The 16,440-nt window shown below is 36.2% G+C and overlaps 1 protein-coding gene and 1 long non-coding RNA gene across 4 annotated transcripts; both read right to left on the reverse strand.

Annotated features, from left to right (window-relative positions):
* Positions 1 to 131: 131 nt before the first annotated feature.
* Positions 132 to 2,129, reverse strand: LOC126799911 (uncharacterized). Of its 3 annotated transcripts, none has more exons than XR_007672666.1 (4): positions 1,980 to 2,129; positions 1,812 to 1,862; positions 925 to 1,745; positions 132 to 777 (listed from the first exon to the last, which is right to left on the reverse strand). It is a non-coding gene; the product is annotated as an uncharacterized LOC126799911 (long non-coding RNA). The 3 variants fall into 3 exon arrangements; XR_007672665.1 differs by having other exon boundaries at positions 925 to 1,119; positions 1,550 to 1,862; XR_007672664.1 differs by having other exon boundaries at positions 925 to 1,862.
* Positions 2,130 to 6,432: 4,303 nt separating this feature from the next.
* Positions 6,433 to 11,224, reverse strand: LOC126800829 (probable receptor-like protein kinase At2g42960). The gene is made up of 8 exons (XM_050528236.1): positions 10,711 to 11,224; positions 9,332 to 10,075; positions 9,138 to 9,242; positions 8,827 to 8,949; positions 8,283 to 8,453; positions 8,070 to 8,199; positions 7,747 to 7,956; positions 6,433 to 6,989 (listed from the first exon to the last, which is right to left on the reverse strand). Exons 2-8 carry the CDS (start codon positions 9,985 to 9,987, stop codon positions 6,858 to 6,860), a joined length of 1,527 nt encoding a protein of 508 aa, XP_050384193.1. The 5' UTR covers positions 9,988 to 10,075; positions 10,711 to 11,224; the 3' UTR covers positions 6,433 to 6,857.
* Between the last annotated feature and the right edge of the window lie 5,216 nt (positions 11,225 to 16,440).

Raw genomic sequence — 16,440 nt, forward strand, 5'->3', positions numbered from 1 at the left:
GTATGGACAAGAAAGTGAAGAAACAGTATGGATAAGAAAATATAGAGACCGAGTGAGCAAAATCATGTTAGTAATATTAAATTTTGACTATAATTAAAGAAAGCAATTCTCTAGTTTGGTTGAATTCCATTTTGATAGCAAATAAATCATATATTTCAGTGTGCTCTTTCTGCAGTCAATTTATCAGCAGTCCTGCCCCCCTTATTCTTCGTAGTTGTATCTGTTACAATTTGAATGCAAGAATGATCAACGTCTCCCATTCAATATATACCTTCCTAATTACCATTGTTTTCTACAAAAGTTGTTCTTATAGATTTTCCAATACTACTATCACGTACAAGAAATGTTCTTTGTATCCTAGATGGCTATTATCATTCTTTATGAAAGCTTTGCAAATAATATGTAGCAAATTTCACCTATCTATCCAACAACACTACCGGACACAACAGAAGCAACTGCACCAGCAGTTATGCCTGCAACCGCAACAGGGCCTATGACCCCCAATGCTACAGCTCCAATGGCTCCAACAGCTCTTGCACCACCAATTCCACCAGTTGTAGTTGCTATAGAACTAGCTGAAGAGGGACTTCTAGTATCATGCTCCGCACTCTCCAACACCCAAACAAGAACGACAGAGTAATCTATGATCCCAAGGTGCCTTTATCTTCAATCTGAACAGGTTTCATCCGGCAGAGTGATCATTGGAGTTGATAATTTTGTGCTCTGAGAGAGTCCTAACTGCATCAAGAATAGATATATCTGCTGCAATCTCAATTACTGCCAAATATAACAATGATATTAGAGGGTTAGAGGACCTGCAATGTCGAATTTCAGCTAGCTCATGCAATTCATATATAATCCTGATAAATCATGTCATTGATGAATTGAAACTAAGATGAACAATAACAATACTAGTGCAAGTACCTTTTCCTCCATGAAGGGCTTGTCATACGAAATTGTAACTTTTGGAAATGCATATGTTAAATTCTCTTGAAGCTCATGTAGTAATATCTTCTTAAAACTGAATCCTTTCGCAGTAGGCATCGTAGCAGCTTGACCTTCTAGGACTCTTGGGAATTCCCCTTCCCTCTTGTGCTACTTCTGTCATGTTGACACAGACTAAAGGCACAAAACTGGAATTATCAATGTCATCATATGTAGCCATTTACTCATCAAAATAGTAGAATATTCAGTTACACAAGGATAAAAGATTAGATTTTATGCACTCTATAAGGTTCATCCATTTGGCAATCTTCGACTATGTCCACAAACATCATAGAATCAAATCAAATAAATTTATTTTAGCCATATCCAAGAGACTCAAAGATCATTCCAAAGTCCAACTCGGTTCTATGATTTTGGAATAAAAGAAATATCAGCGTAGATTGATCGATTAGATTAAAATTCCCAACTATCTCAACAACCAAAACGTAACACCCAAAAAATCCCCCAAATTTCAAAGCAACGAAGGAATTAAGATCCAAATGCAGCAAGAATACAATAAAGGAAGGGCCAAACCCTAAGGCGGTGTGGGGGAAGCGGAGCGTACCTTTTCGTTTTTGAAGCAAGTACGAACATTGCTGAGCTCCTTATTGACGCAAAGGCGCTCCTGCTCTTTGTTGGGGCAATTCCTAATGCCGCTGATGAAACATAGAGGCCTCGCATGCCACACAAAACCATGGCCGCTCAGATCTAGTGCCCTCCCGGCGAGACTCATTCCTCGGATACAACAGATCCTTCTAGATCTAAGACAACCACCACCACTTATCAGCTCTAGAAATGTGAGAGAGAGAGAGAGAGAGAGTTGGGACCAAAATCTAGTCGAATATCTCGTAAAAGGCCGGGATGTAGGCGGCGACGCGCTGGACCCTCAGCAACATCGAAAGCAAAATTAGTATCACAAATCCTAAACAAAAATGAAAATGAAGAAAGAACTGATTCATCAAATCTGAATCTAAAATAGTCTAAAGAGCAAATACCTCAAGCTCCGGTAAAAGTTGAAGATCTCTGACATGGCAGCTGAAAAGATTGAAGTTAGTAGAAGACGGGGAAGTCAGAGCCCTTGCAATATGAATTTTGTTTCAGATTGGAGGCTTCTTTGGTTTCAGAATAACTTCGTAATTAAAGAAGAGGAGATATCAATTTAGTGGTTCAGATGTTTGAGTCTGAATTTAGAGAGAGAAAGAGGAAATAGGGATTGTGTCTAAAGCGTTGGATCAGCTCTTCATTAGAAGGTATCAACAAAGCTGATAAAAGCATGTGTGTCGGCTCCACTACATGCATAATTTACAAGTTTGTAACCCTTAATATTGTTTTAGGGATTAAGATAATATTAGTTTTCATGTAGTGTGTATCATACACACCGATCACTAGTGACATGCAAAAAAAAAAACCAACTGATAATTAATATTAGTGTGTTAATGTTGTATATTGGCACTGATGTCACATTGGTGGCAAGTCTAAGGGGTGCTATTGGGAAGATTTGTAGTAGTGACGACCTCTTTGTTACATGTTAAAAAAATCACATAATTCTCTCTCTAGATTTGGAAGACTTGGAAGATGCAAATCTGTAAAGGTATATACTGTTTTTTTTTTTTCATTTTGTGGTTTTGAGAAGATTCAATATAAAACAAGTCCATGATATTTGATATGATATTACAAATGCTTAACTCACACATCAATTAACATGATGCAGGTATGTAAGTGGCACGGCGTGTGGTACCTTGACACCATCATAGTCTGTACAAACAGTAGTTATGATGTGGACAAGGTGCCAGACATCACCAATGTTTGGAGTCGGACTTATAGGTACTCTATAGGTTTGCTCAGAGTCTGCACCCTTTAGGGAACTCCTATCCAGACGAGTTAAACTATTTCATGGAGATGCTAGCTATAGCAGAGAATGAGTAAGTATCTGATCAACTACAAATTTTTTACGCTTGTAATTTTTTTTTTTATAGTTTGTTAATCTCGATCTTGTCTTGTCCCTGAGGAATGGAAGTGGTTCAAGCTAAAAAATGCTTACTGTTTATAGTTGAGACAAGATTTGATTGGATGAAATAACATGAGGGAGAGGTTGTGATTGAAGTATTTCATCGAACAACTTCAGGGTGTCCTCGACTTTACCCACACTAGTAGAAAATAGCTAGGTACTTCTAGATTTATCGAGTTTGGCCAATAATTGAGGGTTAGCGGGGCAGTCAAACTCATATGTATCTCCTCTCACTTACGCATCATATACTAAAGTGAGGACTCCTTGAAGTATGCGCACTCGTCTATCCAACGATCTAGTCTTATCCATCCAGAGTTGCTCCACCAAATACGACCTTTTTATTACATGTTTATGTGACATAAAATATAAAAATTTCACATAATTCTCTCTCTCTCTCTCTCTCTCTCTCTCTCTCTCTCTCTCTCTCTCTCTCTCTCTCTCTCTCTCTCTCTCTCTCTCTCTCTCTCTCTCTCCTCTCTCTCTCTCACCTCTACTCTCTCCTCTCTCTCTCTACGCTCTCTCTCTCTCTCTCTCTCTCTCATTTGGAAGACTTGGAAGCCGTAAGATCTACAAGAGTATTGCTATTTTTCATTTTGTAGTTTTGAGAAGATTGAATACAATACAATACAATATATATGATATTTGATACAATCTATGATGTGGACAACGTGCCCAGACATCAACAATGTTCAGAGCCAACTGATAGAGTACACATAAGCACTGTTCAAGTTTGCTCAGTCTCAATCTTTGGGGAACTCCTATCCAGACGATTTCAACCATTTCATGGAGATGCTAACTACAACAGAGAATGAGTAAGTATCCGATCAACTACAAATTTTGCGCCCACTATTTTCATTTTGTAGTTTGTTAATCTTGATCTTGTCTTGTACTTGAGGAATGGAAGATGTTCAAGCAAATAAATGCTTACTGAAATTCTTGAAGAATTTTATAGTGTAGATCCCTAATAGGGAGATGAATAAAGACTTACTACCCATATGGGATCTAGCTATTCAATTGCAAATCAATTAAATAAATACTCTATGTCACTCTCAGATTTATATGTAAATACTTGGTGACATAGGAGTGTTTGTGGGTCTTCTCAGACATAGTTTGTCTAGAGTTTAGTGGTGAGATTTCACAAAAGATCAATACTTGAGATTTCTCTTCTTTGGTTGAAACTGCCGATGAGAGCATGTTTTCCCTCTTTCTTCAGTTATCTCCTCTGAAATAAACCGCAAGCATTTCACATCATCCAGTCATTGGTGACAATCACCAATCTACGCTGCTCCTTTACGACATTCCACAAGATTTTATTATATTGGCTTGCGCATTTATGATCTCTTTTTGGGTTGATCCTTATGAAACACTGTCTTTGCACAAAACATGGAATTCTTGTACTGATCGCAGTTACCTTTGTAGTGTATCTCTATTTATCTTTGTCATCCCAAGCATAGCAGCTTCAAGATGATAGTCACCCTAAGCCATTCCACCAAAGGACGATCTCTTTTGTCAAATGTGGTCGGCCACACATAATACTTGATGAGATATTTTCACAAAGCCTTAGTCAAGTGACGCAAAAGATTAAAAAAAATTACAACATCCCCAACATTTCGGCAACAATAAAGGGAGGCTTATTCCAAGCGCCAAGGTGCACATAGACCTTTGACAGACCAAGTAAACGAAGTTAGTATGTAATTTGAAAAAAAAAATCTTTTCCAAAATAAATTAATGCTGTAAAAAATCAAAAGAACCTAGAATTACATAACTTGCCATCGATGTCAATGAGGTTCGAGCAAGTTATTGGAGGAGAAAAGATGAGTGGCACGAGTCGTAATTTTTAAGAAAAATATGGGCAATGGTTTAAGGAATTTAATTGGATTGAGTGTTTTCTAATTTTCAAATCTTACTTGACTTTTTTTTCAATTTCATGTATCAAATATGAATTTTTTTATAAGAAACTCAGAAAATTATTCTCATAAGACATAAATGTGGAAGAATAATTGAGATTTTATTTTATTTTATATTTGTAATTTTAATGTCTTTTTGGTCATTTCACCTATGTTGACTTTGTCAAAATTAGTATGAAAAAATAAGGAGCCGTATGTGCAATTTTAGAATGTATGAATAAAACACCCTTAACTTAACTACGACTCCTTTTTATAAAATTTTTTTTTTTAAAAAAAACTATTACTCTACTAGCTAGTAAGCACTTACAATTTTATCGTAGAGTATGCGAGCGGGGACCGCTGAGGCTTTAATATGCGGGATCAATATTGGGTGCACTGTAGAGTACTACTGCAAGTGCAGTGTCTACACACATATTGATCTAAATAACTCTTGTAAACGCCAGTTGTATAGTGAGCGAGGGCAGTTTTTTTGGAGATCAATGCATCATGATACGATAAGGTTTTCATGCATACAAACTAGTTAATTACCAACTAATCAACCATCTTACATATCACTCACCCTATATAAAGTCTGTACAATCCTGTTCGCCCCAGTATAGCTGCATTGTGAAATCAAGGCGCGCATTGGCAATGTTCTTGCTCCAAATCCTCTCGCTTTGTCCATTTACAGTGAGATAGAGATCCCGTGAAACGACAACGTACATTATATGGTTTCACCCCTTTGAGATTTAAAATGCCAGACTGGAAGTTGCCTTTGAGAATTCCGGCCGGTCACCTTGTCTAGGAGCGAGTTGAAGAGAAATCCTGCAATCAAGTCCAGGTTGGATATTCCATCTTCTTTGTAAATCTTTGATGGTTAGTAAAATTCCTCTCAACAAAATAAAGCGAAAAACTTTGCACAAACAAATTTCAGTATCTTGTTACTTATCTCTAACTGTTGGTCAGTAATTTCGATTCCTATCCACGGCCGAACCATTAGTGCAAACTCTGCAATATATTGAAATCTCACTGGAAGAGTTAGATACAACACGATCAATGAATAGGGCATCGTCTAATGCCCCCCATTGGCAACATTGTTGCTATCCAAACTTCCAACCACAGAATTGTTGCTAAAAGATGACCGTTAAAATGTCTAGGGCCAAAGAGACAAAAGCTTGACAACCCAAATTCCAACATAGCTGGTAGCTTTTCCCATTCCACCCCATCAGCATAGCCTTTTTCTCAAGCTGAAGCTGACCCAACAAGAACTTCGCCATCAAGATAGGGTATAGCTTTTTATGATTGCTTTCAAGATTGAAACCTAATACAAGATACATCATCAATACCAACATTATCATAGTTCATCATGAAAACCAGAGCCTGGATGTGAAACATAATCCCAGCAGACAAGGCCTAATGGTTTAAAACTTTAAACCAACTGTTAATGTAAAGACCGTCTGAAATTCTAAAAGAAAAAAAAGCAAGAGCATGGAGCACGGAGCAAGCATAACCATACCGTGATAAAAGGCACGACATATAACTGTAAAAAGGGAGAAAGCCAATCATCTTCATCATTAGCAATTGTTTTTGGATAGAACATGATAAATTTTAAATTAAATTAATAGAGTAAATAGTAAGTAATGGGAGCCATTCAACCTTCATAAATGAAGAACAGTAATGACCTAAAAATTTGGGGAGGAAAAGAGAAAAAAATACAATCATTGTATGATGAACAGCTCATTGATTCCCCAAGAAACGTCTGTACAACAAGGGGCTCTCTCTCTCTCCCTCCCTCTCTGAAAATTCCCTGCTAATGGAGTTGGGGTTACCCTTCCTTCATTCTCGAAGAATCAGAGTCGAATGCTTCATGGTTGAAGCAGGCCATGGCCATCTCCAATCCAAATCCCCTCTCTTGAATTAATATATATTTTGTAAAAGACACTTTGAGATGTATATGTAGATTATGTTTTTCGTCAGTCCTATGCATGAATTGTCTTGGCTATTTGGTTCTCCAGATCCCCTGGCTTGTTTTCTGTATCACCTGAGATAGAATTTTCCTTCAAAGATTCAATTTCCATGCTTGTTGTACGAGTCTTTCTGTTCCTTCGATCCTGAATATCAAGTTAGCAAAATAAGATTTGTCATACCATCCAAAGTTTGATGACCAAAATGCGCTGACTTTCCCACAACATCATGAGTGGTTTGGTGTATATCAGGACAAGTTATACACTGAAACTGTGGAAAGAGTTCTAGGGTATACAAAGTGCACAATACGAAAACAAGGTAAGAAAAACAGTATCTTCTGTCTAGATGAATAAGAACTTGCAAGCTAATGACTGCACCAAGGCTTAGAGTAGATAACAAGGTTGTTGCGTAGTGACACGGGCAGTACTGACTAGTAATTATTGAATATAAACAGGCTGACAGACCACCAGAATGAACACCTTGCATTCCACGTTCGTGACACACACACAATCAAGAATACAAAAAGAAACAAACTGATACTTAAAGCCTCTATTTGGCAGCACGTATTAAATTGACCTACTGGGGTAACATATTCACCTGTTTTACCCGAACTAAACACTCATCTGACAAATCAAGATCAAATAGAACTATGGAAGCTTATAATAACACTAATGAATAAGTCAAATTACATAATACTCCCAACACATTAAAGAGGGCAAAAAGCAGTCCTAGTTCATGGCTACCCTATCTAAGGTCATATTATCTGCCACATCTAATAATCAAAGACAAATTCCAAAAGGTGATTGCACGTAGTCCACATATAAAAAACAGTACTCTCGTGTAAACAGCAGGAACCAAATAAAGCAACTAAAGTTCATTTCTAAGGAAGATGATGATTGGTACCTCTTGGAATGGGTATTCATCAGCTTCAAGCATACGCACAACCTGGCTCATTTTAGGTCTGTTCTCTGCCTCGTGATCAACACACCTAAGTGCAACCAAAAGGGCACGTTTTAAAGACCGTGTACTAGGTTTTGCTTCAAGGTTTTGATCCACAACCTCCTCTGCTCGTCTTGCGCCTACCATCAGTTTCAGCCACTCAACAAGATTCACCTGCCATGAGTATGAAGAAATCCTTCTCAAAATCCTATGCATTCTAGCAAAACACATGATAACCAGTACATGGTGAAGACAGACAATTTCAGGAATAGTCTTAGAATGTGTACCTCATTAGTAGGCCGACCGTAGTCCACGGGGTCCCTGCCGGTAACTGCTTCAAGAAGGAGGACACCAAAACTGTAAATGTCACTCTTCTCATTTAACAAGCCAGTATTAGCATACTCTGGTGCCACATAACTGCATAACAGATCAGTTTATGCTCACATCAAGAAAAATGTTACAGATATATTATCAAACTTGGTACTTATATGATTACATACCCAAATGTTCCCATTACTCGAGTGGTTATGTGACTTTCCCCTGAATCCAAAAGTTTGGCCAACCCAAAATCTGAAACCTTGGAATTGAACTCATCATCAATCAAAATATTGCTTGATTTTATATCTCTGTGGATAACTTTTGGTTCTATAGCTTCATGTAGATAAGCAAGCCTGCAAGTCAATATGCACATGATTTTCAATCACCCAAATTGGTCTCAAATTGAGTCTTATCATTACTAAAGTCTCAATGGAACTAGATGATGGACCATATTCTCAGCAGTTGAAAAACTTCTTATCAAATTATTGCAATTATGCAATATGATAAAAGCTTGGTCAGTCTAATGCTTCAAGACGGAAAATATCTGCGTGCATGCTAATGCTTTCATCTAGAATAATCTCACACATGAAGATACTGAGTATGATATTGTGCCTTAGTAGGATCCAAATGACTGGGCTTTTGGAACTATTATATGATCAATGAAACCTTAATTTTAACGCAAAAAAAAAAAACCATGTAAAATCTTTCAGCTCAAAAATTACTTACGCTCTGGCAGTGCCAAGAATCACCTTCATGCGGGCCTCCCAAGTAAGAGTGCCCTGTTGACGCATGGCCCCATGCAGCCACTGTTCTAGGTTTCCATTATTTACATATTCATACACCAGCATCCTATGCAGAGAAAAATAACTTGTTGAGTAAAATAAAAAACGAACCTGAAATCCAAATGCCAAGCACTCTAGGAAAACAGATGTGGAGAACGTTACAAATAATCTATACTAGCATATACTGTCCTGGCATACAATATTAAGTCATTGGAGAATAACATAATGAATGCAAAAATAAAAAATCACACCAACCTGTGAACCCCTTCGATGCAATAACCGAGAAGCCGCACAAGATTTTTATGCCGAACATGGCCTATAGCCTCCACTTCAACCCTAAATTCTTTCTCCGCCTGTCCCCTACATACCAGATAAAAAAATGCAATTAAAAAGCTTAACCACAAGTGTCAAATTAAATAAACAATTATGCATCTGAGTTCTATACTTACATGTTATTTAGAAGCTTTTTCACTGCCACCTCAGTTCCATTTATGAGTCTGCCCTTGTAAACAACCCCATATCCACCCTCACCAAGTACATTTTCAGCAGTAAATCGATTTGTAGCAAATTGCAGATCCCTAAGGGTAAACCAGTGGCCCCACCCAAGATGAGAAACTTCTGGCAAACCAATTAGAGGAGAGGCCGTTACAAGTCCTCCTTGTGACAATGATGGATGTTTTCGGACAGTCCCGGAGCTTCCTTCGTCTCCTGACTGTGAACTGAATGCCCTCTCATGGTGATAAACTGAACTACACTGGCTCATGTTGTCAGGATCACTTGATTTGCTCATGCCTAAATGAGCTAACATGTTCTCTGAATTCTTATCAGTTGCTTTATCATGTACTGTAAGAAATAAATTATCAGGGTGATCATGTCTACTCTGAGTCCCTACCCTATCAATCCAGATATCTTTCGAGGGTGGTATTTGGCTGACTGAAAATTTGTCTACAGATCTTCTAGATTTCCTCCGAAATGTCACCCAGATGGATAAGAAACACAGGATCAAGATAATAAATGCACCAACACTTAGACAAATCAAAACCCATAGTTTTATACCCAATATCTTCTTCGATAATTGCACATTCAAAGAACTGTCAGATGACATTGTTGATCCTCTGGATTTAGATAACAAAATTGGCTTGATGCTCAAAGTTTCAGTGCCAGCAGAAAGAAAAAACTCAAGACATTCCAACCTGAATAGATAGGGGAAACAAATGAAGTTAGTCGCAGTACTTGAGAATGATCAGAGATCCAATACTAACTACTTAAATATGTTTGCTGAAGAAGGCAGAATACATTGGCACTGCTAGTTTGTTTTTTAGAGGCTTACTAATTGCATTCATTGTGTTATGTAACATCGAAATCACCACAATTATAAACAAAATTCTGTTAAACTCAGTTTTGAGGATTTCAGAATGTAAGCTAGATTCTCGACTTCATTTTCAAATAGTCCTACGGCAAAAGATAAACTTAAGCTACCAACAAAGTAGAATCTGGCAGAGAACTAATCAGCCTGACAATAGAATTAAAAAATTAAGCAGCTTGATTACGTTGGCATTAGTAGTTTCACAAGACTAAAGTAGTTCTTCTGGGATAAATCTCAAGTCTTAACCAATGAAGCAAATCCCCATTAACACACTGAAAGAACCCTTTACATTCCAGATTCCAAGTCTAGGAAACACCCAATTTCCAATTTAAAAATCGAAACTTTATCAAAACAGACTAGGAAAATCTGAAAGAGCATCACTTATGATCCAAGTAAGAGACCCATTAAAGAGATATTAGAGTGAGTCTATCTAAAAACTCATACAAAGAAGAAAGCATTTACCTTTGCAGGGATCTAAGCTAACCCCCTTGATCTTCTTCCTTGAGCACCCAGAGAAGAGAAAAAGGAGCTTCCTTTTTAGCCAACTAAGACTCAACAAGCATAGATAGGCCAATGTAGACCTGAAATAACACAAACCCACCAAAACCCAGATGTCCAAAAAGCCAAGGATGAAGAGAGGAGTAGTTTGCAAGTAGAGGAGGGCTGTGGCCTCTCAAGTGGGCCAAAGGGAATTCAGAGAATCATAAATTAATGAGAAAAGAGGGAGGTAAGGCCAGACAAAAATCTAATCTTTTCAAGGGGAAATGTAGGGGGAGAAGAAGTTGAGAGGGAGAGAGAGAATTTTATATATAATGTAAAATATGTTGGGTGGATTTTAAGGGGAGTTCAAAAGAAAAGGTGGGTAAAATGGTTGGTGGGTGTTTTCTCTCTGTGAATCCCTTGAGGGGCCTTGGCAAGCTGGAAAGGAAGAAGCTTGGTTTGCAATGGAGGAAACCAGAGAGAGGGAGAGGGAGAGGAAGAGTGAGAGAGAAACAGTAAAGGAAAAGCAAAAAATAAGGTGAACAAAGATGGGAGGCATTTGTAGCTGGTTAAAATATTATATTATAAAGAATGAAAACACAAAATTTCTAAAATAAAATAGCCTTAACTCTAATAGCTCATTTATTTTATTTTATAAAATTAAATACAAATATATATAATTAAATGAAAATTAAATCAAATCTCATAATGTCATAACCAAACATGAATGATTTATCATTCTTTTTTGTTTGTTATTTTTTAAGATAAATAATGAATTTGTTTTGATAAGAAATAAAGTTTAGAGATTATTTTAAAAATTCTACAAATCTAGATATTTTATTTTTCTATCTTCTCACTTTTTTAATTATAAATGCAGTTTAAAAGAGTTATTTGAGCTAAAAATTATAGAAATTATTTGAATTTTAAATGAGCGAGGGAATTCGAAAATCTTGTTTTACCTAGAGAGGGTTTACCTACCGATCTGCCCTCATTTCTTGAAGAAATCCTCTGTTTGAAATCTGATATTTCATTAATAGAAAACAAAACAGAATGTATAGTCTCATTAGTCTGTCACTGCACATTTTGTAACTGACATCTGTCCCTAGACTATTAGCATATTCTAAATCTTGATTATTATGGGATCAAGGTTTTGATCGCTTTGTCAATGCATAAAAATTCTCACCTTCTTCTTTTCTGGTAAATCAAAATGCACTCTTCTTTGTCATAATCTCCAACAATCTAGCCAAAACAAAATAATATTCAGCAGTTAATCCTGGTTTACCATTAAACATGTTCCACTTTTCTTAGATAACTCTGCTTCATGTAAATGGATAACATAACAAAGATTTTATCATATATACGTGAATGTGGTCATTTCATGCTATGCAAAGATTCACATTCAGACAAGTTTGGATTTGGAGATTACTTGAAGAACTTTTAGAATATTTATGTATTTGTAAACTGATAGTTCAAAATTCAACGGTCAAGAGATCAAAATTAATTGTTAAAATTTTATGAGTCTAGAGAATATTAATGTAACATTTTGACATATTCTTCCTTTTAACAATAACGTAATCATATCAAACAAGTCAAACTACACACCATGCGCAACTAGAGGTGGCAAACCAGTTTTCCGGCCCCGCTGGGCCCATATTAAGCGGGTCAAAACCGTGTATGTTCCTGCTCGAACCGGATAATTTATTTTTGTGATGGATTCGGGCTTACCCATTAGCTTAAATATGAAGGTTGGCCCGGCCCACGGCCCAAGACATATCGGGCCGGGCTCGGGTCTGAAACGGATCAAGAAGCGGGCCGGCCTGGCCCATTAGCATCATAAAACACAATTAACATAAAAAAATTGTGTAATTATAATATTTATTTTATATAACTAATTATAATAATAAAATAAATAAAATACTACAACACATTTGATAATCTTATTTTTAAAACATTGAATATGTCAAAATTATGACTTTTTTATCACTACTTTGATAATATTTTATGACATAATGTAATAAAAATAATAAAATAATCAAGATGTTTATATTTAAAAGGTATAATATTTAATTATCATTATTATAATTATATAAATATTTATATAAATAAGATAAAATTATATATTTATGGGCCGACCCGTGAAATTTATCGTGCACGAGCCGTGCCGGGCCCAAAGCGGGCTCAGGTCGGGCCGGGTTAGATCCAGCCAAACCCATTACAATAACGGGCTCAGACTGAGACATGCCGCTAATGGGCTCGGGCCGATTTTTAACGTGTCGGACTCGGAATTTTCAGCTCACATGCCACCTCTATGTGCAACATTTTTACATGCAACAATACAACCAGTAATGAATCTAGAAATGTAACGACCCCAAAATTTCGAGCTTAAAAACTCGAAATTCTAAAGTCGTTAAACACAAAATAATCTCAAATAAATTGAAATCATTAAAGTGTAACAGCGGATCAATTCTGAGTTCTCAATACAACTCATACAACCAATTATTACAACCCAAATTATAATCCATACACAAAATGGAAATGTAATAATCCTCACAAAACACTCACAAATCTCACGAATGAAATTACACAAATCCTCACACACTGATCCATGCTAAAAACTCACCACAAGTAGTATCCGAACGACTTCGAGCCTCTGTAGTCGTCACTCAACCTCCACTACTCTGCACCTGCGGAATTATCCCCTACACCATCGAATTGGTGTACCGGGATTGTAATCACAAACCCGGTAAGCTTATAGCTCGTATGAGTAAAATCAAAATATAATTCGCATATCAAAATATACGAAAGATCACAAAACAACAAATATAAATGCCCTCATGAGTCAATGGACAACCCATCTGGTTGTCCCAAAGAAATATGAAAAGAAACGCTCATGAGGAAATTAAGTAACCCTTCTGGTTACCCAATGCATTTATAATACGGGTACCAAGAACGCTGGTACACATCTGTTACCCCTCTCGTAATACACCGCTGATATTGGATAGCTACCCGCTACCCAACATCCAAAACAATCTGAGTACCCATGAGCAGATAACCACCCGTTACCTCACATGCAGTACTACGCAGATATTGGGTAACCACCCGCTACCCAACATCCAAAACAATCTGAGCACTCATGAGTAGATAACCACCCGTTACCTCACATGAAGTACTATGGTGATATTGGGTAACCACCCGCTACCCAACATCCAAAACAATCTGAGCACTCATGAGTAGATAACCACCCGTTACCTCACATGAAGTACTATGGCTGACAGACTAGAGCTCTAACTGTATCGTAACTTTCGCCCGGCCAAAGGCTAGGTTCCGACTTGCCAAACACGTACAATAATCTCACATCATATTGTACCAATCACGTCCGAAGACAAATCAACATTTTAACAATCTCAATGTTAAAAATCACGTACAATAATCTCACATCATATTGTACCAAAAATCTGGTCCGAAGACAATTCACATTTTAACAATCTCAATGTTAAAAATCACGTACAATAATCTCACATCATATTGTACGTTTTAAAACTTTCACGATATAACCACAATAAAATCATAACAGTATATTATATAGCAAACTATATATATTCGTATTTATTTACCACTTATACAATATATACATAGTCCACTATATCCTATACATATCATATTTCATAAACACCTGAAAATTACGTACGATAATCTCACATCATATCGTACCATTTGAATCACATACACATGCCAAATTTTTCTGTTACTGAAATGACTATTTTTAATGAATTAATAACAGTACGTAATTTAATGAACTATATATATATATGTACTTATTACCATTATACTGTATATATGTAGTCCACTAAATTATATTGTAACGACCCCAAAATTTCGAGCTTCAAAACTCAAAATCTTAAAATCGTTAAACACAAAAATAATCTCAATGAAATCGAAATCATTTTAATGTCGCAGCGGTTCACATCTGAGTTTAAAATATAACTCAGTCAAGCCGATTATTACAAACCCAAATGATAATTCAACATATAACCAATGGAATTGTATAATCCTCACAACAACCTCACAAATAAAATCACACCAACTCTCACACAAAATCCACGCTGGAACCTCACCACGACTGGATGCGATCGACTTCGAGTCTTCGGAGTCGTCACTCAATCACTACTACTCAGCACCTGCGGAAGTATCCCCTACACCATTGAAATTGGTGCACCGGGATTGCAACACAAACCCGGTAAGCTTTACAGCTCGTATGAGTAAAATATGAAAATAACTCTCGTCTCATAAAAGACACAACTCCACATCAACACAGTATAATGAAAATCATGAGAAAACGAGCAACCCATCTGGTTACTCTAATACTTTCACAAAATGGTAACTAATGAGCGCTGGTACACATCTGTTACCCCTCACTTAGTATACCGCTGATGTTGGGTAACCACCCGCCACCCAACATCCAAAACAAGCTGAGTACCCATGATCAGATAACCACCCGTTACCTCATGCAGTACTATGGCAGACAGACTAGAGCTCTAACTGTATCGTAACTTTCGCCCGGCCAAAGGCTAGGTTCCGACTTGCCTCACATGTACAATAATCTCACATCATATTGTACCACACATCACGTCCGAAGACAAATCACAATATTTCACATTTTCCGAGATAAAATCATGTACAATAATCACTCATCATATTGTACGTTTTAAAACTTTCACAATATATCATAATAAAAATCATAACAGTATATTATATAGCAAACTATATATATTTGTATTTATTTACCATTTATACAATATATACATAGTCCACTATATCATATACATGTCATATTTCATAAACACCTGAAAAATTACGTACGATAATCTCACATCATATCGTACCATTAAAATCACACATGCACAATTTTTCTGTCACCGAAATGACTATTTTTAATGAATTAATAACAGTATGTAATTTAATGAACTATATATATATATATATATGTTTATTACCATTATACTATATATATACGTAGTCCACTAAGTTATATACATGTTGTAATTCATTAAATAAACACACTTGCAAAAATGTTGAATCACCGCGAGGGTAGATTCGTAATTCAGTGAGATTTTACTCACCTTATTGACTTGAGCGTAATCCCACGATTCGCGATGCTAATTCCTTTCCTCGATTTAACGATCACCTTAAAAGAATAAGAAAAGAATTTAGAATCGTTTCGTAAACCTTTAAATGCCAAAACAGTAATATACGGTACTGTTCAGCAATTTTGGTTATACGAAGTTACTGTTCACTGTTCACTATTCACGGTTACTGTACAATAATCCATTAATACGTATTTCTGTACGTATAAATATTATATACGTATTTCTGTACGTATAAATATTAAATACGTATTTCCTGTACGTATAAATATTAAATACGTATTATCTGTACGTATAAATATTAATACGTATTTCTGTACGTATAATATTAATACGTATTTCTGTACGTATAAATATTAATACGTATTTCTGTACGTATAAATATTAAATACGTATTTCTGTACGTATAAATATTATATACGTATTTCTGTACGTATACGTACGATTTAATGTAAATACAAATTCAGTAAATAAAATTTACTAAATTACCCTTTTTACAATTTACTTTTTACATTTACTGAAAGTAAATTATAATTACATTTACCGAAGGTAAAAATTAATTACATTT

The sequence above is a fragment of the Argentina anserina genome, chromosome 6 (genome assembly GCF_933775445.1).
Source record: "Argentina anserina chromosome 6, drPotAnse1.1, whole genome shotgun sequence".
NCBI classification, from domain to species: Eukaryota; Viridiplantae; Streptophyta; class Magnoliopsida; order Rosales; family Rosaceae; genus Argentina; species Argentina anserina.